The following is a 23702-nucleotide window of genomic DNA, read 5'->3' on the forward strand; positions in this document are numbered from 1 at the left end:
CATCTCCGAACATCCATTGACAACTTTGACGGGTATTACTTTATCGACTGATAATGGGATATCGACTGATAACATATAGATATATCTTACATTAGATTTTAAAAAAATAATAAATTACGTGAACGATTATTACGAAGAAGAAATAGATATAAGAAGATAATAATCTTCTCTCTTTCTCTCTTTTTCTGTCTCTCTGTTGTTCTGGTTATTATCATTTTTTTTGTTAGAAATATTATATTTATATTAGTTTTGGAAAACTATTCAATTTCTACGTTTATTAACATAAGAATTAATATTATTACACGAATAGATTAAAACGTTCTACATTATTTTTTAATTATTTTTTTGTCTGTTTCAATTGTTATTATTTTGTTTTATAACGAGATCGATGCAATACATCATTATAGAATTGCTATTGAAAATAATATAATATGACAAAAAGTCTATATTAGATGAATTCAATTACACGTTAGATACTAATTGCAATGCAAAATGCAACGAGTGATGTTGCATTGTACGTAATGAAATTCATTGTTAATTTTATCATATGTAACATTTGTGAAAGAAAAACGTAAAAACAAAATGCGTTTTAACACGGAACGAGTTATAGAAAAAGTTTACTTGTAAAAGATTCGAAATTCTGCTTGACCAGCCAGAAGGGAGGATTCGCAAACAAATAATCGTGTTATGGAGAAATGCCAAATATTGCTTGACTTTTGGACTTGATCTTTTTCCGCATGAATGAGAATCATAAACTGTTCGACACATTCGAAAATGTTGAGAGACCAGACACAACTATCATCTATGTATATTATATATTTGTAAGATTCTAATTCTTGATGTCATTTTATTTCTTAATCTATAAAAACGTAATAAATTTATATTAAAAAATAAATATGTATATAAGATTCGTGATAGATGTATTCTGATTGGTATTAGAAAAAAAGATCTATTTTAATTCATAAACGAGTACATCGATAATCATCGATACTAATCGATTTATTTTTTAATATAAAGATTCTAAGATTCGAGATAGAAAAATTACGTCCGATATTACGATATAAAGACATATATTTTATATATCAATCATTATGAATGATCATTCAGTAAAAGCTTAAGAAAAATGGTCTTTCTTTTTTGGGAGAATACCTACGTTTGTTGATCGGACACGACTCTGCTATACGTGTCTACTTCGTAGAGTTAGGGATTATATCGATATGTATGTGGGCTGGCACTTCGATATCCCGTAGGATATCCGTTATGAAACTTTTCCGATTCATCATTGGTGTTTCTCCTGACGTGAGCAGGTTACTCTTTCACATTTTGGGCAACTTCTATCAACGACCTGACTAGAACTCTGTCGAACAAATAGCATCCGAAGCCCGAGAGACGAAGTACTATATGTTATGTTATGATTTTGTTCTCGATTCAGGAATATATATATATATATATATATATATATATATATATATATTGTATATATATTTTTTAATTTTATAAAAGGAAATAGAACAATTTTTACAAGTGTTTCAAGTCGTTGAAAAAATGTTTTCTTTAATCTATGGTTTTTAAAAAATTTTCTTTAGAAATATAGAGAACAAAAATATTATACCAACTAATAATTAAGTGAATATTAAAGTACTGGTAATAGTAAAATTACCTTATCATAATTTCTTTTATGAAAAATTAAATGGTTGCATATTTATGATATAAGCATAATAAGATACATTGAACGTTAATATAATATATTGTAATTTATCATTAAGGATTATTCATGCAAAGATGATAAAAATTATAGGTAATAAAAATAAATCGTGAATATGAGTTGAATAAGAAATTATTATTGTACAACCATCGCTCGTGAATTTATCGATTTTTGAAAATAAAATCCATTTCATTATCATCTTAAAATAATGATAAAAAGTTGGGGAACATGGTCCCAACGGTATCATTAGTCGAACCTCCCCGATTACAAATAATGGCGAACGTAATGAATGATGTGCCTTATTAATCTAATAATGAAGTAATCTTCCGTGGGATATAAATGACTGGGACGGTGAAAGATAAGGAAGGAACCAGGGAATATTAACGAAGAATAACAATTTTATCTCGTTACCGGCATTCGTTGGAGTGAACGAAGCTAAACGATATTTACATCAAAATTTCGTTCATTCGTTTATACATTCATTCATTCGCTTTTAGCATACGTTCGAGATTAAAGTTACTTGTTTCTAAATTCATACGTTTCAGTTAAAATCGGTAAATATCCATAAATAATGCGAAATATTAAATAGAGATGTACATGTAATATTTTATATTCGACAAAGCTGTTTTTTACATTTACATTCAAATAATAAACGAGTCGTAATTAACGTACTACGAGTAATTTTATCAGTGTAACTTTCCTTTTATAATTCGTTATCTATTAAAAAAGTTAACCATTTTATTTTCAAACGTATTCACCTACATTCAAACAGTTAATTTCGTAATTTCGTAAGATATAACTCAGCTACTATGATCTTCCTATCTCTTTTCGTTGTACATACAAACTTTTAACGTTAGTTTTTCTCTTCTCCCTTCTGCTTCTCTATTTAAAAACGTTCTCTTTTCTTACTTGGAAAAATTGTCGAGACAAGAAATCTTTCAACGCAACAACGACGACGACGACTACAACGACGAGGAGAAGACGACGGAGCTTAGTGATTTATTTTTCTTTCCCGTATGAAATTGCACGTATCTCGTTTTGCGAATGTTTTACGATTTAATTGAAATAATGATTTAAAAATGGAATTTGTTGAATTTAAAAGTTTTTTTTTATACAACAAAAAGAAATAAATAAAAAGTTTTATATGAGTTTTGTTGTTTTAGAGTTATTGAATATAATGGATAATAATAACTATTAATGTTGATTTATTATGTTATTTAGGGCTTAATTGGAAAAAAATGTAAGAAAAGTATTTGAAGAAATATTAATCTGGAAAAGAAAAAGGTGTGGCCGTTGAGAGATGTTGGGATTCGCTGGAAGTTTATTCGAATTACATCACACGATCGTACTTATATTTTATTAATAATAATGATAATAATAATAATATAACATAATATAATAATGACGATAATTGTTATAACGATAATGAAGGTATTAACATGTGTCAGAGGGATAAAGTGAAATGTAAAAGCTTACAATTCGGATTTTTCGTACGTAAGTTTTTATATCGTCATAAATGTAACAAGAATTTTTATTAAAAGTAAAGAGACAAACGATTACATTTCCCATTCTCTTTTTCTATTTCCCTCTTAATTAAGATAAAAAGAACGAAGGTTTTCAAATAAAATTTTCTCCGAGTTGTAATTACTATCGATCGATCTCGAAGTTTTCTCTCGTAGCCTCAATGAAAGTGCAGCTACGTGCGAAGAAAATAAAGAAATGCTTGAAAAAGAAGAAAAAGAGTATGAAGGGAAAATGGAATTACGTTAGATTGACAGATGGGTAAAAGCTGTGGCAATGAATGGACGTGTTGGTACGAACAACGTGAGAATGATAAATGCGAAATGGCCTACGGCGTGACGCGATTTGTTCTATACGTTTTCAATGAAACAAATAGATGTGTAATTTAAAGCATTCGATCAATTAGTTCCTATAGATCGAAAGCGTATATTGAGAATCATACTTTTTTCCACAAAACAATCCGAGAGAATAGGCAATCCGGAAGAATGACGGATAACGCAATTATCGTGGTCATATTTTTCAAAGTATGGATCGTACAGAAAAAATTGCAAAGTTTAAATTAGAGCTTAAAAAACAACATACATATCATATACATATAAATAGATAGATAGATAGATAAATAGATAGATAAGTAGGAGACAAATAAGAAGAAACTTTTGGAAGAAATTATAGGATCACCTAAAGTAAAATGAGATAAAATTTTCATGGAGTAACAATGTTATAAGGAAGATCTCTTACTTTCGTAAAGGGTAGAAGGATAGAACAAATTTTCTTGGAAAATACGAGAGAAACGAGAGGAATGACCAAAGTTATATTATCGACGTTACGAAAAGCATAGGAAAACGATAGAGAAAGAGAGAGAAAGAGAGAGAGAGAGAGAGAGAGAGAGAGAAAGAGAGAGAGAGAGAGAGAGAGAGAGAGAGAGAGAGAGAAAGAGAGAAAGAGAGAAAGAGAAAGTGAAGTAAAGAGATAGATATACATAAGGTTGGGTACCAATGTATCTAGGTGAATTCAAATGGCTAGCTAGCCCGGGATTTGATTTGTTTCTAAAGTACGAATGTAAATCTTTGGTATCGTTAGTGGCCTGGGAAACTAGCTGTCTAAACATGACTTGCATCTCAAGTAAGATAGCTGTTTGCTATCTGAAAATACCTACTGCTTCTTCTTATTCATAGAAGAATCCACCAAATTTAGAATCGTGACTGGCTATCTTAACCACTTCATCACTAACCTATCGTAAGAAAATCAATGTAAAGGGTAAAAGATATCGAAAGACTTTCATAGACACTGTTATAGCGTACACTTATATTTCAAACTCGAACGAAGTACCGATACTTTCTTGATAATAATCATTCGTTCGTTCTTTCTTCTTTTCCTTCTTTTCTGAATTTTTCTTTTTTTAAGACTTCGGATTATTCGTGTTATCGTCACTTAGCATAGCTTCAGGTGTCTAAAGAAGTTATCAAGAAATATTAGCCCAAAAGTTTACTCTCGATAGTTCTTCATTTTTTCTTCTTTTTTTTTTTCTTTGAGTGAACACCCTGCAAAAAGTGGTTCACGTACCGAAGACGAGAGGAGCATAAGCTAAAATTGAAGAGGAAACTTTCATAAGGCTCCAATTCAAAAGTTCGAGACGAGTCTTCTCTCTCGTCTTTACCAACGTTCTTAACTCCCTTCCACTTTTACTACTATTTTTTTTCTTCGTTTTTTTCTTCTTCTTTTTCTTCTTTTTGTTCTTGCTCTTGTTCTTGTTCTTCTTCTTCTTCTTCTTCTTCGTCTTCTTCTTTTTTTCCCTTCACGTTTCATCTGACTCTTAAAAAGATCCGAGATCCCGACATCAAAGGCTACTCGACTAGAAATTGAAGAAAGTAATCTTTTGATATACTAAACGACGAATCATCGCCTTTGAAAATTAAATAAAGTTATCGCTTTCGAAATAAAATATATGTGATGTTTCCTGCGTATTTCCACATTCATTTTTTAATAATTCGTTTCTGAGAAACAATATCTATCGTTAGAAATAAAGTTCGTTCTATCTTCGTTTATATAGTCGATCGAATTTTTATGTAAGAATAATAATGTCCAGTGCTATCGAATAAGTACGATCGATCTATCGTAATAAACTTTGAAGTTAAACGACGTGAATTTATGACGGGAAGTTTAAAAAGTTACGAGTATATGAAAATACTCTAGCAAATTACTCTAGAGAATGCAATCTCTTTTCATAAAAAGACAAAAAGAAAACAAAAAAAAAATCCTCTATATTACGAGATGTTTGTCCGTAATATTAAGGCAGAAAAATTCAAATTAAATGATTAATATTCACCTTCTATTACGTCCTGAATGATGTATAAAAACTGAATAGAAGTGTCACATCACAATAGAAATATTCGATAATAGTCGTAACCAAAGTAATAAGAATTTTGATAAATGAAAGTTTATTACCAAAAAAGTATATTGAAATTTGACGAACTACATGCCAATAAACGTTTAATAATCGTACACGGATTTATAGGTTTTTAATAGGATATGTTATGAATGAAATGTTAACTCTTTTATTTTACATAATAAAACTGACGGAATGACAATATTAATATTGCCTGTAGAAAAATAAAACGATTAATTAAAAAATGTTATGAATAATATAACATCAAGTCTTTGACCGCCTATCGCGTCCGATTTGATGATTAAAAGAAAAGAAAGAAAAAAAGAAAAAAAAAAATCATATTTCCAACGACTAATACAGTCTTTTTTTCTTTCTCTTTCTGTTTCGCTTAACACTCGACGTATTTTTCCGCAACTTTCATCACCCCTGGCAAAACCAACAATAGCAAGAAAAATGTACTGACAAAACTTTCATCGGTTCAACGGCATAGAATTGTTTTTTCTTTTTTTTCTTTTCTTTTTATTTCTTTTTTATTATACTCGATCTATCCCCAAGCGATAGCGAAAGAGACGTGAAAGTTCGTATCGAATATGATGCTGATTCGAACACATACATAGGCAACATTTTGAAGAATTATCTCACGTCCACCAGATGTTCGATAGAGAGAACACTTTTTATTCGAAATAAAATCGCTGATAGTATCGAAAAATTAAGAATAATTGTAAACTATCGTCGAAATTATTTTCGTTCGAATATAAATATTTTTAAATAATAAAGGAAGAATATACGTACATATACGCGAAAAAATCTCTAGGATTCGCTTTGAGAATGAAAATTATGTAGGTAAAAATGTGAGCTTGTCCATTCGCGTCCACGTACGACGAAATTTCCCTGAAAATCTCTCGAAATTCAATTCTCTTGTACGTCGGCAATACGGGAAACTGGATTTGCCATGTGTGTATTGCTACGAAACACTACGAATAGAAAACTATTCGAGCAATGACAAAAAATGGAGATTAACGATAAAATAAATAATATAATAAAGAGAGAAATAGAAAGAAAAAGATTAAAGCAATATGAAAAGATCATTAGAAATTAGCCGAACATGTTTATGTTCATCGTGGAATTTTTACGCGATTTAGATTTTAAATATTCTAATTATTAATCTTAGTAAATAGTCTCCATAAAATGTACATTTTATTTTAATAAATATAAAGCATAAAATTATTAGATATTCTTATGAGAACATTAGTATCTTAAATAATTTACAAAGAGACAATGAAATAGTATAGATAATATTTTTAAATAATTCAAACAAATAAAAAGAATATCGATATAAAATTGAAATATTAATTTTTCACAGACGATTAACCTTATTAATCTAATACAATTTGAACTTCTTTTCTTTTTCTTTCTGTCTTTCTCAATTATCAGAATCGTCAGTGGCCAAGAAGCTTTTCAAACAGCTTAATTTAGAGAGATCTCATATCGCTAATGGGATCGGACAATGCGGTCTAAATTATTGTAAATCGTATTAGTCGTTCTCTTACCATCATTTCAAATTAATAATTTACAATCGTTTATTGTTTCCGTTTAGAACTTAAGCAGCTTAATTTGAATTGTATTTAAAGTTGATTGTATCTAAAATATCGAGCAATCTAGTAAAGTACAAATAATGAATATAATGTACGAGGATTCAAAAATTCTAAATAAAAATTATCTTACAATTATTTTTCCGAATCTGTGCAAATATAAACATATAAAGAAAAATATAAAATTTAATCGTTATAATATTTAATTGTTATAATAAATATCAAATTACAATGATTATATTCATATACAATTAATAACTATTATATCTGATTAATTTTTAGATTGTTTTAAATACATAAAATATTTTTTATATGTTTCAGTTGCCGGAGCATCCGCAGAGTCGACGCAGGAAAGAAAAGATTCCATTTTTTATATTAACGGACGAAGTAGATCTGCAAGTAGATCCTCACGTTCCATCTTACCATTATCTTCATCGATGTCCTCGTCTTCAATGTCGATTTTGTCATCTTCAGAAAGAACTCTCCAAAGAATTTTTGAAACGACACCCTGGAGCAACGTCGATAGCACACAAACATTCGGATTGGCTCATGGATCCTCGAGGATGATGCCAGAGGAAAACTCGGAAAAGACGCAAACGACAATCCGAAATTACCTTTCAAACGAGTCGAACTCTTTCTCGTCCTTGAGAAATCGTCTCGAGTATCCTGTCATCGAACCATCCGAAAATTTCGACGTTTCTAGAATATCGACAAAAGGAACGTCAAAAATTTCAAGAAACATACCAATCTCTTCTACAATCACAGAGGTAAGTACGCTTTTTTGTTTATACTTTTTCTATTAAAAAAAGAGAACATAAATAATATTGATATCAATACATTTTTCAGTGCATGTGTAATCAATTTATTATTACATTAATATATCATTAACTTATTACTATATATAGTAGTAAAATAAAAAGTATACAAAATTGCGTCAATATTCATGTGATATCGTGTCATCGTACTTCATCAATAGCATAATTTCTTTTAATATTACAATTAACGATGTTAAATAAATTTTATTGAAATTATATTGATATAAATTTACGAATATTTTCTAGTTTCCACTCAAATTTTAATTCAAATGGCAAAAGATAATTATTTTTTTCACATGATGAATAAGAAAAAGAAAAAGAAAAAGAAAGAGGAAAAAAAATTGTTATCTTTTGCCATAACGAGTATATTTGTTAACGAATAATATAAAATAAGAAAATAATAATAAATGGTCGATGAGAGAATAAATGGAAAAGTTCAGTTCGCTCGAGTCAAGAGTTCGCAAAGAAAAATTTGCCATTTCCATAAAACGTTCGAGCACGATTGAAAAATGAAACAGTTGTAGGAGTTCTTCAAAGTTGGTATCGATGTACTCTCGTAAATCTTAACTCTTATAGAATGACGTTTATTCGTGTAAATAAAGCTGCATATAAGCTCTACAAGTCTTTCAGTAGTAGATTGTATACGTGCTATTGGACATTGTTTGTTTCATCTCTCTTTACTAATCAAAAAAATAACAAAAGCTAAGATACATAGAAAAGAAAAATAAATAGATATTCGTGTCTTCTTAAATTTGAACATGGCATGTAGAATTCTAAAAATATTAAAAAAGAAGGAACTCGAACATTTTATATGAAACAATCATTTGGCAATACATAATAGATGTTATAGGTACACGTGTATATATATATATATATATATATATATATATATATATATATATATATATATAACATATGTATGTAGATATATATATAATACATATTGAGCTGCACCTGAGGCACGACAATATCAAGCTATAACTGTTAGCAATAAGGCAAACTCATGGTAATATCTATAATTTAACACTATCGATATATCTATCGTACATAGCTTCCTCCAATTCGAGTTTAATTAATGACCTGACATTCGTATATTGGTAGATTGCAAGTTCATCCATTCAATAGATTTTACATAATGTAATGGTAAAAGCATACTGGCGATTCTCGATCTTTGATTAATCATGAAATATTCTGTTCTAATTTCTTGCCTAGTCGACAATTAAATCAATTAATTAGTTAATTAATATACATCGTGCAAACTCTCCTGATCAATTCTACATTTTTTATTTTCTTTTTGGATTTATTAAACAAACATTTTTTTACAAATTTCCACAGATAATCCCAACTACGGAGACTCGAGGAATATCAACAGAAATATTCTCCAAAACGACAAGCACGTCGATGTTATTATCATCGTCAAGGGACGACATATTTCGACGTCGTCAAATGAGACACGCCGCAGACAAATGCGAGAAATTTCTACTCGGCGACGAAGCTAAGAGAGAATTTTACAGTCCGAATTATCCGAATCCTTATCCGAATCATACGGAGTGTGTCAGAGTTCTCGAAGGTAAGTTTAATCAGAAAAAAACTAATAATAATAATAATAATAGTAATATTAAAATAAAGAGATAAAAGAAAGAAAAGAATAAAAAAAAAGAAAAGAAAAATATCAGAAAAGAAGAAAAACTTGGAAAAAATCATTGTTTCCAAAGCGAATTAGATAAAGTTAGAAATTAAATAGATTCCTCTGGAAGATTAGGGAGTCTTTATAGATTCTCGTTTCTGTTTTCGATTACGTAACTTGTTTGAAACGTTAAAAGTTTTAAGGATAGTTGGGCTAGAGAAATGTCATCTACATAAGAACATAGTATGAAAATCGTTTTACGATCCGCTTTCTACACGATTGCGTTCAGCCGAGCGGACTATCTTGATTTCAGTTTAGTACCGTGCTAGCGACTGAAGGAACATCGATAATGTGCTAAAAAAGGAACGAACGTGTTCAAAAGAAACTTGCTCTCTTTCCCTTTTCGTCGAGGGACGAAGCTTTGATCTTGGATCATGTCGTTGAATCTTTGATAGAATCTTACATGTGTTTTTATGTTCTCTACTTTGTAAACAACCTTCGAAAGATTCCGAGAAACATCAATGTTATTTTGCTTGATATTTTACTAAAAAGGACTAATCATGTGTAAAGTTAAAAGTACTAGGTACTCTATATGTTTCTTGTATTATTATTACTTTTTTTTTCATTTTGTTTGTTTCTATTCATTCACGATTTAATCATAGAATACAACACATGTTATAGAAACTAATTTCATCACGTAACTTCGTCACATATCTCACGACATAAATGACAAGTGACTAGCAGTAAAAGTTTTGAATTAGCTTATACTAAAATAATGCTTCTCGTCGTTGCTATAAATTCTCTTTATATCTTCCTGTTTCTCTCTCTCTCTCTCTCTCTCTCTCTCTCTCTCTCTCTTTCTCTCTCTCTCTCTCTCTTTCTTTCTATCTGTCGTGGTCATTGAACGTCCAATGAACTGAGAAACGTTTCGTATTGATCTTATATTTGATATTGAAATAAACTGACGAGAGAAGATCTTTAAATTCATATGGTCTTCTAAACGATAGTTTTAACGATGAAGAAAAATATCTGTTCTTTCTTTTTTTTTAAACTTCTGACGAAATAACGAGAACGGTAAAATATTGTTACAAATAGTTTAACGTTCTCGTGCTAAACTATTACTCATTCGTGCGGCAGCAAAACGCAAATATTCAACGCAAAGTCTGAATATTTCAAGCTCGAGATAACTTCGGAAAAAGAAAAGGTATTTTATGATTTATAGGTACCTCTCGCAACGTTCAATAAATTGTCTTCGTTTTTAATTTTTACGTAACTCTCTCTCTCTCTCTCTCTCTCTCTCTCTCTCTCTCTCTCTCTCTCTCTTTCTCTCTCTCTCTCTCTCTCTCTCTCTCTCTCTCGAATATGCGCGTAGAAATTCCATGCGTTTTTCCAATACGTTAATTTAATTTATCTTTAAAAAACTTTCGAATCTATAAAATAATAAAACAATGAAGATCTTTGTCTTTTCATTGATACAGATTACGGCCCTTACGTTCGTTATCGTGACAAATTCTTCGAGTCTAGTTGTTCCAGAAGAAAAAACGAGAAATTTTGCAGTAGACTCGGTGAAAACGTAAATCATCGTAACGTTCGATTCCGTTCGGTCCGTTCGAGACAGTGCGAATGTTCCGATAACGAATCGATTTATCGAGAAACTATAGATGACACTGTTCTATCTTGTCGGACAAGAAATATCTTCTTTTTTTCTCAGGAAATAAATGTCATGCATGACCCAATAAAAGTGATCGGTTTTTGTAAACAATAAAATTCCCGATATATAAAGCTCATCGTCAAAGAACAAATCAAATAATTCATTTCATCGAAAGAAAGAAATAAATAATTGTTAAAACATTGAATCATATCGTATCGATCACTAAAGAAAACTAGTTTTTATTATCTCAAAAATTGTTACAATCTCGGTACTTATCTATCGTTGATTCGAATGATCCCTTGACCCGTAAATTTATGCTGGAACAAGAGAAGGTAGAACTCGGAAAGTTCCGTAAAAGTTTCCTAATGTAGAGTCCGTAAGTCTTCGATATGAATTTAAGTGTCTCTTCCTCGAAAAATAGCTTTAAGGAAAAAATTTCGATTCACAAAGTTAAATCGGTATTTTATCTCCCTGAAGCAGCGAAAGAAGACGAAAAGAAAAAAAAGAGGAGAAAAAATAAAAATAAAAGAAGAAAAGAAAGGCAAAAAAAAGTAAAATAAAAAGAGATAGTAGCCTTGTTTTCTATATCTTCCGATAAAGAACTTTAGCCAACGTTGTAGAAGTACATAGGCGGAGTTGGTCCCTTCTTCCTAGGAAAATTAAATGATAATAATAACGAAGAGGAGGAAATTCTTGAAAATATAATTACTCCCTCTCTCTTTCTCTCAATCTCAATTTCTCTCTCTCTCTCTCTGTCTATCATTCGCAATCTCAACTCTCTCTCTCTCTCTCTTCTCTTTCTCTTTCAAAGTGCAAATTCATTAGGGACGTCTTTCTCGTTCCTTATTTTCTACTTCATTTTCTAGTAGTAGATGTCCCAAGACGGCACGGATTCGAGAGAATCTCATTAGCGTAGTGGTATTTTGGAAACCGTTACACGAAGCTCAAGATGCACCGGATCGAGCTTGTACGAGGGCATCTAGCTCTCATTCGAATTTGAGTCAGGGTCGACGAGTCTCGTTCGCGGTCTCCTTCTCTCTCCCTATTTCTTTCTCTCTTTCTCTCTCTCTCTTCTCTCCGAACGCACGAAGTCTTCTGGCTACGAAAATAGTAACACCGATGCTTAAGAGTCTCGATCGAATGTCGCGGATGGTAGGGTAGCTTTTACGATCACGCGCACTATATAAATACCGTCACGAAAATTCATTTAAATTCCGGCTTCTTTACGAACGATCTTTTTCGTGATAAATAAGGTTTCTTAAAAAATACGAATCTCGAATAATGTATCTATGAATACAATGTTATAAAAACACGAATGAAAAGTATGTGATTGTGATAATTATTATTTTTCTTTTTTCGTTTCTTTTTTAATATATAAAAATTAGTAATTACATTGGCTTTGTATAAATTAATGAAAAACGTTGATAACAATTTTCTCTCTTTATCTTTTTTTTCCTTTTGCTTTTTACGATAGGTATCATTTAATTTCACACGTGATAAAAGTTTAATTAATTTAAAAAAAAGATTGTACCTATTGCCAATTAAAACGAACTCGTTGAAAGCAATGTTCACGTTCGAATATATAAACTATCATAAAACGAAAGGAATTCTCTTTGTAAAGCAAATGGTGATTGCATCGGTGATCGATGAGAAACAAGGCTAACACATAGATATATTTATCATAACTCGCTTATTTCGCTTATTTCTATGTCGTGATGAACTAGTTCCGTCGTTAACTCGATTTTCCCGCAATTTGTCGGATTCGGATTTTAATTTGATTCGCTCGCAGTAAAGCGTACCAATTATAGGCGCATTCGTGTATGAGCACACGCTTTTAATGACGGTTCCGATAATAGAAGTCTTCAAAGAGCTTCGACGTAAATGATGTATCACATTATCAGTTCGCCGTAATCGCGAATGCTTATATTTTTTTCTCTTTTTTTTTTCCTTTTCTTTTTTTTATTATTATTATTTTTTTCTTTAATCTATCTATCTATTTGTCTATCTACATTCAACGTCATTAAGTTAGGCTTAATACTTTCTTCTCCTTTGGCATATTCGCTCATTAATTGTCAATCGAACATACATGCTTTTAACAAGCATTTTTTAATTTTTTTATTTTTCTTTTTTTACAATCTTAAGATATTTCAAAATATGTCGTAGAAAACGAAAAGAGAAAAGGAGAATATTATGAGCGAAGGAGAGAAAAAGAGGAAATTAGAAAAGAAGAAGAAGGAGAAGGCCAGAAAATAATAAAAGGAGAGAAGAAAAAAGTGAAATAGGAAGAATAAAAGAACAAAAAGAAAACCGAGAAAAATAGAAAGAAAAATAGAAAAAAATGGAAAGAAAATTAGAATAGGAGAGAAAACCAATGGGCAATGTGCCATCCATTGTATACTTTTTAACATCATCTATGTTTGCCTCTCCCTTTTCAGACATGATCGTCTGGATTTTATTTGACCTGCATTATGTATTATCATCCATAAGATTTAACTTTTAGTTCTATCATCGTGATCATTTATATCAGATTATCTTGTAAGCTTCACTTTTCTTTTTGATATTCATATTTATATAACATATGATAATATAATTCGATAACATATTTTTAATTATCGGATAATTAGAAAATTAATTGAGAAAATCGATTTATTATTTTGTTCATATGCAATAAAAGAAATTTTCTATTAATCAATTTCGTCCGGAAAATATACAAATACAAATATATAAAATATATGACAAACGAGGACTTACGAAAACTGGGACAATCAAAGGATTTTCGTGATGATGATTGTAAAAGATAAAAAGAGGAAGAAATAATGATAGGAAAGAAACAAAAATAGGTAAATATGAGAAGGAGAAGAGAAAGATACGAAGAAACAAGAAGAGAGAGAGAGAGAGAGAGAAAGAGGAAGAGAGAGAGAGAGCGAGAAAGAGAGAAAAACAAAGAGAATATGTCGTTGTCAGTTAAAGTTCGAACAAACAAGAGAGTACGTAGGCCCGATGCCATAAGTGACTTTGTTAAGATAACTCGTTTGTCAGAGCACAATGGCGGCCATTGCGAATGCGAGAGGTGATTACGGTGTATTAAGGACCGCATGTAAATTACGTCAAGTAATTATAGCCGTCGCGGAAGCAAAGGCAGAGGCAGAGACAGAGGCATAGGATTAAGTAAGTTCCACGGTAGAACTCATCGAAAGGACCCTTCTCGACGTCCCTATCCTACCTCTTATTCAACCATATCTAAACTCCTCTTTCTATCCCTTCGGAAACACCGGCTGCTCTTCGAATTCTCACAAGAATTCGATTTTCTACCCATGCCAAACGGGATTTCTTAAGTAGGTCCTATCTTATGAGATTTTAACTTAAATACTTCGCTAACAAGATTTTGTTCTTTTATTTTTTAATTTTCTTCCTTATCTTTTATCGGATCTGAAATGGAATATCATTACGAACTAACGTGACGTTAATTAATAAAAATAGAATGTATATTACGATAACTTAATTTAAATTGAAATAAACTTAAGCTAATCCAAGAATAGTAGTTTTTCTTCAGAACATTGATCGGAATTTAAAATGAAAATATGTGTATATATATTTTATACAGTTCCGACTATTTACCAAAGGAATTTTTCTATTTGCGGAGAAAATCGTCACGTTGAATTGTTTTCCTGGTTCACTGTTGCCCGTGCTTGGAATTTCTAAATCGAAGTTGGCGTTGAGGAAATCTCTCTCTTCTCTTTCTCTGTCCTTCTTTCGCGGTTTGATAAAACTTCGATAAACAGACGCGTCTACTTTCTGTGTTTTCAATAATTTTGAAATTTTGTTAGATAGAAATGTGCACCTTCTTTTCGTTCAATCTATTTTACCAGAAAATATTTCAGTTTGGTATTATGATATTACATATTTAAAAATATTCATTGAATCTCGAATGAGTGAGAAAAACAATTCTTGTTCCTTTATCTAAAATTAATAAAGAGAAAATTAGACAATTGTTCTCGACAAAGTTATTTTAAAAACGACGCTTTTTGTAAATTTCTAATGTTTGGACTCTTCACAGAGACCTAACTTAAACTAGATCTCATTTTCGAGGTTCGAAGATAAAGGTGTGGAGGAAGGATCCAATCGAGATCACTTCGTAACGTACTCTCTCTCTCTCTCTTTCTCTTTTTTTTCACTTTTCTTCCTTTTCTTTTCTTCTTTCTTCATTTTATCAGCGATGACGTGTAAGTTCAGGTCAGTGAACACGCAAACGGGCCAAGTAGTATTGCCGAGGCGCAAGCGAAAGGTCCTAATTGCGCGGATGAAACTTTTTTAATTGCTCGCTCGTAAGTATGATAACGCTATTACAGTAAGGTACCCTGTCATTAGGAAATGTGGAACACTTTTAAGCAGGTACTCTTATATCGGTTAATGAGATCACAGCTCGTTCGAGCTTGTCTTCTAGTAGTACCTTCGAAAAGCCAAGATTCGAACTTCATCTTCTTCTTACCCATCATTTCTCCCCTATCTTCTCTCCCTCTCTCCCTCTTTCCTTCTCTTTCTTTCTTCTTTCTCTCAGAGCTTCTTTCAACGTAGAGAGAATTTCACCAGGCTGGAATAACGAAGAATCGAGAAGTTCGACCATCTCTCGAGTTCGTTAAACGAGTCCGCTTGATCGGTCACCCAAGATCATGAACCTAACGAGAGATCTCACGGACCTTCTTTTTCCTTCTTCCTTTTTAATTAATCGCAGAATTGCATTTATTCCTTCCTTCCTTCGTTCCTTCCTTTCTTCATTTTCTATTCTTCATTCTCCAAAACTAAATCTTTCATTTATTCTTCTTATTCCTTTCTTATTTCACTTCATTCGTGCCTTACCTTCTTCTCTTTCTTCGTCTTATTCTTATTCTTTTTATTTTTCTTCTTTAACTCTTCTTTTCTTTTCTTTTCTTTTCTTTTATTTTTTCTCCTTTCTCTCCATTTCTATCTTTCGTCTTCTTCTTCTTCTTCTTTTTCTTTTTCACGCTCTATTTTCCTTCTCCCGTTGTGTCTTCTCATTAAATATGCATATTATCACTCTCAAGAGAATTCTCAGTTATATCGAAGCTTGTCTAATTAGCACACTTTTCTTGAACTCTACTTTTAATGTCCCCGCCAATAGGTGTTGAGCTTTCTTTACCGTCGACATTATTTGTCTTTCATATTCTATTATCTCATTTATACGTGTTTCTTTCCTTCAATTCATAATAAAATTTCTTCAATGAAAAAAAACCCTTCTGTTAGAGTATACCTCTTTCTAAATATACTCTATAATATTAAGATGTATGATAAAATATATTTTATTACATCAATTAGAAATAATATTTTAGTTTATTTTTAATAATACTAATGTACTTTCCTTTGTTCTTACTTAACAAACTTTTCTCTTGTTTTCTTTCAATTTTTAACGAAGAAAATTAACGGTTAGAAAAAGTAGAAGAAGAAGAAAAATCATGAAATGTTTCTAGCAACTTTCACACCTGATACATACCTATTTACTTACACGTAAATATTTAAAATGGCTTAACGATGGGTAAAATAGTATTCGATTATTTTCCCCTCTTTTCTCTTTTATTCCCCATAGTGACTGAAGTTTAACATTGCATTTAATCGTGATCGTGCAAAACCGTTTGGCGTCTCTTGAAAAGAATAGTAAAAGAAAACAAAGAAAAAAGTCGATATGGAGTGGCTTGAAGGTAAATGAGAGAAGTTACAGGAACGTGGCACTTCGTTAAATCCGATGGAAAAGTTGGCGTTTCTCGAAAGTTAACCTGTTGGCCGGCGGGGTCTAAAATCCAAGCAACCCTTTCTACTTTTTTTTCTTCTTTCTCTGTTTCTTATTTTTTTTCTATCTTTCTTTGTCTCTCTTTCTCTCCTTCTCGAGAACGAAGCTGATTGCAAAAGTATCCTATTTTTTGTCTTTCTTCTTCTTCTCCTTCTTCCATTTCTTTTCTCTCCTTATATTTCATCGTTCTATCCTTTTCCTTTGTTCTCTTCCTTATTTCTTTTCTTTCTTAAGTATAAAACATTTAGATTTTAAAGCAGTAATGTTTTCGAATGGCATTTTATTTCTTCCTTGTATGAACAGTACCTTTTATATTTCGTACGTAGGAAACAGAGACCTCTATTCTATATATTTCTCTTGTTTTTACTTAAACGCATTATGTTTGTTCGTTACCAGCTAAAACTTTTTCCTTTTAATTATTGATAGAAAACGAAGAATAGTAAACGGTTCTTATCGAAAGATTTTATCGAGTGATCGGAGATATTTATATTCGTTAGATTGTTATTTATTTCTTTTTTTTTCTACGTAATGTAATTCGAAACATCTTTTTTTATTTTTCCTTATTTTTAGTGATAATTGTCAAAGAAAATAATGCATGAATTTTATTTATATCGACATATCAAATGCTATATTATTAGTGTATCAAATGTATATCAAACGCTATAATAAAATGGATATATTGATTGATTCGAAGAAAGAAATTTTTAACGACGAATTAATTTGTTTTTATTGTTCCCAATCAGAAATTGAAATGAAATTGAAATAAAATTGAAATGAAATTTTAGTTTTATAATTTCGTCTCTTATAAAAATTCATTATTTTTGCAATCAAATCGTTTTTGATAAAATATATCAATACGTCACCGTAGGTAGACGAGAACAAGTCAAAAGCAAATAAAAATTTCTTATTTTCTTGAACGATTAATTAGATTTTACAGACATGAGCTGATAGCTATGAAACTTTTAACAAGTAAAAATAAAATGGGAGAACGCTTTGCCAATGTGTATTTCCATTTGTCCCCCATCCCACTTTATTACCACGTTTGACCGTAGTATACAAAATTAAATTTCAAAGAATGATTTCTCTCAAAGAAGAACAGAGAAGGAAGTTTCTTAATTATCGCTTCGTCCAATCTACAAAGCACTAGTAAGTCAGCCGCCTTTCTCTAACTTTTTTTTACAACACGAATATTTCGATATTGAAACACGGTAGATAATCAAAGAGTGAATCGAAGCTACTAATTAATGAACACGAAAGTATCGGAATTTGTCTTATCAAGTAACATTGTATAGATTACCTAGACGATTGACTCCAACGAGCAACGCGTAATACAATAGAAAATTTAATATAATACTTCATAGGATCGTAGAATAGAAAAAACATTCTAAAATAAAATAGAAAACGTATTTCAATAATTTTATAAAATATATTTTATACGGAAATATATAGATATATATTCAAGGTACTTACATTTTTGATAGAACTGGAGTATTGGTGATAACGTAACCATCGTACGTGAACGAATGACTGAACTGATTATTAGATAATGTTTCTACGTTCCAATTAGCTGATGTATAGCGGCAAAATCCTTGTTGTTTAACCAATCAATGACGACTCGGCAGTGCGACAATGCTACAGTGTCTGTGTATATATATATATATAGCCGGTTCTCGAGTACTATTTGTAAACATTAAATAGACATTTCTTTCTGTTGGAACAAATCAATAATTCTGCGAAATTATATATTGTTGTTAGACACGTTACACACGCATGAGACAAAAGAACAAACTGTTTTCAATTTTCAAGAATACGATGTAGTCGTATTTAATATGTTGTCAATTTGGATAGTAGAATGTGCTTTGTTGGTTTATTGACGTGTTGATCGATCGATTGGAGGACAATGATTTCGGTGCTATGCGACATTTAATTAAAACATAATTTATATGTAATGTTCTATTATACATATATATATTTTTTATAATTTATTTTATAATTTATGTATATATATTATTAAATATATATATATTTAATAATATATATTTTAAAATTTATTTAATTATCAATATATATGTTGTATCTATATATATATATATATATATATATATATATATATATATATATTGTATATTCTACTTGACCCATCAATCTTCCATCTCGTATAGTATCAATGAACGCGAGAAGCTCTTTTTGTAGCATTTGAGAGTCAAACGAGAGGCTTGAAAATTAGAAAAAAGCTTACATCAGAGAGTGGTTAGGAAAAGGGAAGGGTCAAGGAAAAGCAAAGAGAAAGAGAGAAAAAGAGAGAGAGAGAGAGAAGGGATGGAAGGCTCTCAACGACGACGGACACGACGTAGGAAGTCGTGGCTGAGTTCCAAAGTGGGACAGCAAATCAAGTTATCAACCACTCAGGAGGTAAGGGGCCATCAAAGAAGCATTTAATGCGATCTCACGTAAATCAGACTACACCACCGTCCTTTTTGGTTGTCTCTATCTTTCTTTCTCTTTTTTCTCTCTCTCTCTCTCTTTCTTTCTCTTTCTCTCTCTTTTTCCTCTTCCTTTCTCTTTCTCTCTCTCTCTCTTTCTCTCTTTCTCTCTTTTCTCTCTTTGTCCACCTATCTCGTTCCCACTCTTTCTCTTTAATATTTAAGGGCACGTCGAAATGGTTTGCGATCGAGTGGTCTCACTGTCCGTAAAGGGTTAGTCCATTAATTGTAGTGACACGGAATGTTCGCTCTTGAAGCTTTAGATATATGAAGGACCAGTCGCATCCATATATTAAATCGTTCAAAGGGATTTATTGCAATTGGAATGATTCTCTTCTACTCATCATCGATTACCGTCTGACCTCGGTAACATGTGAATTTTACGATTGGTCGAGATTATACGAACGATACGAGAACGAAAAGCTTGATGTTAATTAAACCGATTTGTTTATAAATCGATTTGCTTTCGATTCGAGAAATCGCAAAGCTTGCACAAAAATAATTGAAATGAAAGAGGAAAGGTATAAATAATAGAGTGTGTAAACAAATCGAAACGAATGCAATAATCAAAACTCTTCATTTATTCATCTACCTACCAATTGCAATTCATTATTCGGGTCGATTATTCGAAACACCGATTATCTTCCAATTCGAAACGATGCCGATCGCGAAAAAAGTGATAACGAAAAAAAGAAAGTGTGGTGGTGACCAGAAAAAAAAAATAATAAAAAAGAAAAAAAAGTTGTACAGGGACCATTTCAAATAAGCCAATTTGTCGTTAGGACGTTCGCACCAATAGAACGATATTATCCGAATTGGCTATCGGAAATCCATTCTGAATCCGGGAATGGAGTTAGCGTAGATAGAGGCCAGTTTTGCCACCATGCCAGTTATCCCTTCTTGTGGTCTAGTTGTTTCCATTTCTCTCTTTCTCTCTCTCTCTCTCTCTCTCTCTCTCTCTCTCTCTTTCCGCTCTCTATATCTTCTCTATATATACATATGCCTATCTTCAAAGTTACTACCTCAAGATTATTGTATTTGCTATTTGAATCTCTTGACGTGAGAGGATATTGTCGAATGCTTCCTTGATTTCAATAAATTATTGACAATAGAGGAAGATTACCAGCAGACATGGAGTCTCCTCGATCTAAACTCGAAAATGTCTATCGAAAAATATCAAAAAGGAAATCATTCAAACGAACGGTTTTTGAATAACTTCCGTAATCTCTCGTTCGAGTTATATTCTAATAAAAATAGTATAATCGAGAGTAAGTTTTCAATGCGGATATCGAACTTGAAATTTTATGGCAATAAATTTTATGACAGTTGTAAGAAGGAAGACGTTTAGAAATGTCTTTGGATAGAGAAATCGGAAATACTTTATAACGAGAGAAAGAGAAAGGAAGAGAGAAAGCTTCATCGTAATAACGATACTGAGAATTCTTTTCTTTTCCGTTAGCAAATGTCTTTTTACTTTTCTTGAATTTTAATCTTACAAAAGAAAATTCCACTATGTGCTCGATGTCGTGCTTTTCCCTTCGTCTTTTACTACGCCTGCGGTGTATATAAAGACTGTTGAAAATTCTAAGAAGAATTCTGGAAGAAGTATTCCAGCCATAGGTACCTGGAACAACCTCTTGGTATGTTCTCTCTTGTTTTTAATCCTCATGGATCCGTATTGCAACGCGGCTCGCGTGAAAGGGGAAATTAATGAAGCGTCGGCTTGGCAAAGAGTAATGAAACTCGGTTGAAAAATTCTAAGGGTGTATTCTAACGCGAGAAAATGTGATAATAATCTTCTTAAAAGTGCGATCTAATATCCTTTCTAATCCTTCGTATCATTTACAAAGTAACATATATCAATGCTATAAAATTCTTTTTGATTTTTAATTTTTTAAATTAAAACTATTCAAAGCAGTCGTAACGATCTTTTTCATAATTATTTAAATCGTAATTATTACAAAGATAGAAAAAGAAATGTCTATAGAAATAGAAATAACGAATTAAAAATAACGAATAAATCGCTAATTTTTTTCTTATTCAAGTAGTGAAAATAAGTTGATAATTCTATAAATAGATAAACGTAGAAAACGAATTCAAATAATAGATATTGTTAATTGCTTTGAAAAAACGTGTGTTTAATAAAAATTTGAAAAGCTGTAAAATTTATCGCTAAAAATTTGTGATCATTCGAACAAATGATCCACCTTGATATCTCTCAATCGTTTTATACAGAGTGACTAAATATCAAAACATAAAACGTTTTCACGTTCTTATCATTCTTTAACTCGTGTTCCTCTCTTCGTGAGCCTTTCTTATACCTTATAAAATATTATTATATCATCGTCGTAACGTAGAAATAACGCTGATAAAAAGAAGGACGAGCGCACGGAGCTTATCGGCCTTAAGCCCTTCCCATAGAACATCGTAAGAACTTAACGAGTTTTATTTTTATGACTTTACAAGAGCGAGATATGCATTACTCATCGTATATTTATAGTGAAAAATTAAAGATTTACAAGTGAAATTTAAATATAATTTAAGGATCTTGTTAAAAATGTCATATTTCAAATTTAACAATTAGTCGATCTTATTAGAATTTTAACCATTATTAAAACATTTTGTTATCGTACATTGAGATACCTTCGGGAGATTAATCCTCCACGATTCTACGTATTTCGTAATTCGAAGGATGCTTCCGTTCTCCAATTTTGAAGGCAAATAGTTTGCTTTCATTTCGGAAGCAAATAACACGCAACTCCGCAAGATATCAAGCCACATACAAATAGTTACAAACACACTGGCTAATTCGATCTCCCTCATACTTTAAATACATTGCTCATCGAACGTCGAAAGTTTGCATTGCAAATAAATTGGAAATATTTTTTTATAACCTTAATGTAGGTAAATATATATATATATAATTATGTAAACGTAGGAAGAACGTATTTTGAAAATACTCTTAATTATCCTAAAGGACGTAGATAGATCAACGATGAAATTTCTTTTCTCGAGTTTCTTTCTATGATATAAAATATTAACGCCCACCCTCTAATATTCTGCAGATTCATCGATAATCGACTCACGGAATCTTCCATAACGCTCTCTTTCGTCGAAGAACGGAAATTGCAAATTTCCTGGAAAGGCGTGACAGACTTGCTAACGATTTCACGACGAATTTTCGTGCGGATATTTATGCATTAGCGCGCTAGAGACAAGAATATATAGATAGGTATATCATATACGTATATATACGTATACCTATGTATACATAAATATATGTATCGTTTCATCGATCAAGAATTTCCTCGAAATATTTCTACACAACGTCACGCATTATTTCGAAGAAATAAATAAAGTTAAAGTTAAATGCAATCGGTAAGATGAGAATATTGATAACGATAGTTTCGTTCATAAATCATCAACGAAATCACTATATACAAAAGTATTATTTTCCGTGCACATATACTATCAAACTACTGAAATAAAAGCATTAATCCATAGTTAGTTTCTGCTTTGTAAAATACGTGACCGACAAAGGCAGAGTTTTTCGCTTTTAAGCATCGAGAATGGCGCCAGAAAAAGCACAAGAGTCGAGGTCGAACCAGTATTAACGATAAATGTCTTCTCCAGACGTAACCGAACGTATTTTCTCGACGACGTACTTTCGAGTATTCCATTCGAAATGTCTAAGTATTGTGCAGGTCCCTTTCTTATCGATTCTATTTATATATATGCTTTCTACAAATATACCTATGTATCTATACATGCATATATACATTTATGAACATTAGTTTTGGATATTCAAATTCAACAGAAAATAAAATGTAATTCCGAAATTCAAGCTCGAAATTCGAGCGTTGCACTTTCGGTGTAATACAAGATTAGTTCACGGTGTTACTTCCGAACCATAAACTTTAAATATACTTCCTACTATTTTTCTTCTAGTACCATCTCTGTCTCTCTCTCTCTCTCTCTTTCTTTCTCTCTTATACTACTTCCGAGAGTGCGTCCTCTGAAAAATCTACGAATATTTGGCTGACTACTCGGCGAATAACGGTAATAAACATCTAGAACAGACGAGAAGCGAAAGAGAGAGAGAGAGAGAGAAAGAGAGAA

General features: G+C 31.4%; 1 protein-coding gene across 3 annotated transcripts in view; it reads left to right on the forward strand.

Moving 5' to 3' along the window:
- Positions 1-23702, forward strand: part of LOC127063365 (uncharacterized) — a 107711-nt gene that overhangs the window by 60963 nt on the left and 23046 nt on the right. For all 3 annotated transcript variants that reach the window (XM_050993085.1, XM_050993087.1, XM_050993086.1), the window contains 2 exons: positions 7526-7971; positions 9355-9589. In XM_050993085.1, coding sequence (XP_050849042.1) covers positions 7526-7971; positions 9355-9589 — 681 coding nt within the window. The remainder of the gene's footprint in view (positions 1-7525; positions 7972-9354; positions 9590-23702) is intronic.

Source organism: Vespula vulgaris, chromosome 4 (genome assembly GCF_905475345.1).
Source record: "Vespula vulgaris chromosome 4, iyVesVulg1.1, whole genome shotgun sequence".
Taxonomy (NCBI): Eukaryota; Metazoa; Arthropoda; class Insecta; order Hymenoptera; family Vespidae; genus Vespula; species Vespula vulgaris.